This window comes from Gregarina niphandrodes (genome assembly GCF_000223845.1).
Source record: "Gregarina niphandrodes unplaced genomic scaffold scaffold00054, whole genome shotgun sequence".
NCBI lineage: Eukaryota > Apicomplexa > Conoidasida > Eugregarinorida > Gregarinidae > Gregarina > Gregarina niphandrodes.
In genome coordinates, this window is record NW_011645821.1 from 16,773 (window position 1) to 20,000 (window position 3,228).

Consider the following 3,228-nt stretch of genomic DNA (forward strand, 5'->3'; position numbering starts at 1 on the left):
GGGTTCGGACTCGTGCGGCGCCGGTCGTGAGTGAGTCGGTCGTGAGTGAGTCGGTCGTGAGTGAGTCGGTCGTGGAGAGTGGGGCCGAAGGGCCGGGGACGTTTGCGGTCGCGAAGTGCCTGGAGGATGGCGCCGGGTTTAACGACGAGGCCTTCGGCGACGAGTGCACGTCCAAGTTGTTCAAGTTTTGTGTGTAAGACGACATTGCCGGTGAGCGCGAGGCCGTGGAAGGCCCAGTCGTAGGCGGCCTGCAGATTTCCGTAGCTTTCGTAGAGCGACATGAAGACTCCGAACACGTGTTTATCCAGACGCAGCGGGTCGAGGAGTCCGAGAACCTTCGTCAGTGCCTGTTCCTCGTCCAGGTCTTCGAGTCCCTTGGCGTATACCCGTTTCACCAACTCGTCCACTCGGTCGCGATTCATCAACAACTCGCGCCCCGCCACCTGCCACCCCTCCTTATCCACCGTCCCTGGTCCCGTCCCTGGTCCCGTCCCTGCTCCCGTCCCTGGTCCCGTCCCTAGTCCCGTCCCCGGTCCCGTCACTAGTCCCGTCCCCGGTGCTGTCCCTAGTGCCGGCTCCGCTTCCGTTTCGGGTTCCTGCAACCGCTGCCGAATGGTAGCGGCTAAATCGCGATCGTGAATGCTATCACGACCAAGTCCGCGTAGCACGTCGCTGTGGACCGCCGACCGACGCGTTGCCGGCTGGTGCATCGCCTGGCCGTTGATTCCTTGAGGGTAGGTTCCTTGAGGTTGATTCCTTGAGGTTGTTACCTTGGCGGTAGGTTCCTTGAGGGTAGGTTCCTTGAGGGTGGGTTCCTTGAGGGTGGGTTCCTTGAGGTTGTTACCTTGGCGGTAGGTTCCTTGAAGGTAGGTTCCTTGAGGGTGGGTTCCTTGAGGGTGGGTTCCTTGAGGTTGATTCCTTGAGAGTAGGTGTGTGGGGGGTTGTGTGTGAATTTGTGTGGAAAATGTTTGATGTATGGTGAGGGTTCACTGATCGGCGAAGCGCGTGGAGGGCACCGGAAGATAGCGATCAATCCGTCGTTCAAGAGCGATGATTACTACAAGTTTCCGTCGAACAAGATTGGAGGTATGCATCATGGTTGGTACTATATGTATTTCGTGCTATTGTGGGACCAGGCGTTTCGACTGCCATATGCCATGGCGATAGGAGGGATAATTTTGGCTGCATTGTTCCCCGGTTCAAGTAGTGGAGCGTTATTGACAGATGGTGTTATGGGTCGGACGTTGCCTTTGTGGGTGTTGATGACGATGTCTGTTTTGATGGAAATTTGGGATGTGGGTCGTCGAGCACGTTTGGTTGACGTGATGAACGAACGTGTGTACGTTGGGGTAGATCATGTAGAGGGACGCGCGGTGGCGGTGACTCGCGCAGAAATACGGATTGGACAGATTCTGCGTTTAAAAAAAGATGACGAAGTTCCGGCAGAGTGCTTACTGCTGAGTACGAGTAACAGCGACGGTACGATGTGGGCCGTGCAGGATTCGCTCACTGGACGACGGGCGAGCACGCGACGTGTGGCAATCAAGGACACCCGTGGTGAGGTTTCCATTGCGGACTTGGTAGCCATGAAGGGCGAAATTCAGTGCAGTCAGAGCAGCGAATTCTGCGAACAATTCAGCGGTGTGCTTCGACTCAAAGACCACCCACGCGGCACCGACATCGACCCGCGCTCCTTGCTGCGAACGGGCAACGTCGTCGCCGGCTGCGAGTGGTGTTACACGATCGTGTGCTTCACTTCGTATTTGAACCGCCAGGACTTCTCCCGTGCCAGCCAGACGCACAAACGTGCGTACGAACGCGCGCTCAATGTAACCACTCTCCTCCTGCTCGCCCTGGCACTCCTCGGCGCGGCCATCCACCTCGTCCTCACATATACACAGACTGACTACACCACAGACATGCTCCTACCTCTCTCCGTCGGACACAACACTCTCTCTCTCGCCGGCTCGGACTCGCCCTGGACCGACGCAGGTGGCGCGGGAAACGGCGACACGCAAAGCCAAAAAACCTACACACGCGCAATCGCACACATCTTCCGGCATCTCGTACTCGCCGTAGACCACACTGGACTTACACTCACACCGCTGCTCGACCTCACTCGTTTCATACACGCACGCGTCGCCGAACAACAGCTCGCCGCAGACTTTGCGCGCGACGCCACCGCCCGCGCTGGTAGCACACTCGACCCCGGTGTACCACACAGTGCGCCACATAGTGCCGCACCCAGCGGAGTCGGCGAGAGATTGGAAGTCGGGAGGCCCAGCGGCCTCGGACGAGCAAGCGGTATGGGCAGAGAAGGCCCCGTGAGGAGAGCAAGTAGCGCCGGAAGGCCCAGCAACATAGGAAGAGCCAGCAACATGGGCGGCAGCGCAAACACCTTGTTGGCGCCGCACTTGTTCGATGCACTGACGCTGGCGCAGACGGCGGTGGCGACGGAGGGTGGGTCGCGAGTGCCGACGGCGTTGATCCCCTCCCGAATTAGTTTGACGAAGACGGCGTACATCGGGAACCTTAGTTGCGTGGACCTAATTCTGGCTGACAAGACGGGCACACTCACGAACAAAAGCAGTCTACGGTTCGAAGCATGCGCTGTGGGTCTCGAATTGTACGGACTCAAGACGCGCGCACGCTCCAAGAGCAAAACCAAAGGAGTTAAAACCCCCCCCGGCGAACGAGCCGCCTCGCCCACGACCGAGGAAGCAACACCCTCCGTCGCGCCACGCCCGTTCGGTACACCCCGCGCTGAGTCCCGACGAGGCTCTGCGCGAGGGTCCACCCGTGGGTCTACCCACGGGTCCACACAAGACATCTGGGATCGAGATCGGGACCAGACAAACCGGGGCCTGAAGGACTGGGAGCAGACCAACCACCACCCCGCTGGGAGCAGAAGAGACCTCGCTGGGGGAGAAGACTACTTCCTCCTTAGAAAAGGTGACCGCCGTAAAGGAGGGGACTACCTCCCCGGTAGAGGAGGGGACTACTCTCTCGCCGAGGGAGAGATGTACTTCCCCCCTGGGGGTGAGAACTACCCCAACGCAGAGGGAGGGGACTATCCCCCCGAGGGAGGAGAGTACATGCCCTTCCGGCGCCGGGGTCGGGTGCCTCCGCGGTCACGTGAGAGCGTGAGGCGCGGGCGTTCGGAGGAGACGGGGGCGAGTGAGGCGTCGGCGGCGGCGGATTTCCGCCGCGTGGCGACCTCGCCGGTCG

At 60.0% G+C, this 3,228-nt stretch overlaps 1 protein-coding gene across 1 annotated transcript; it reads left to right on the forward strand.

Moving 5' to 3' along the window:
* Positions 1–971: 971 nt before the first annotated feature.
* On the forward strand, positions 972–3,181 carry GNI_166420 (putative transmembrane protein; the record flags this gene model as incomplete). Its single annotated transcript, XM_011134901.1, has 3 exons — positions 972–2,751; positions 2,971–3,039; positions 3,141–3,181. The coding sequence occupies 3 exons, from the start codon at positions 972–974 to the stop codon at positions 3,179–3,181; spliced, it is 1,890 nt and encodes a 629-aa protein (XP_011133203.1).
* Between the last annotated feature and the right edge of the window lie 47 nt (positions 3,182–3,228).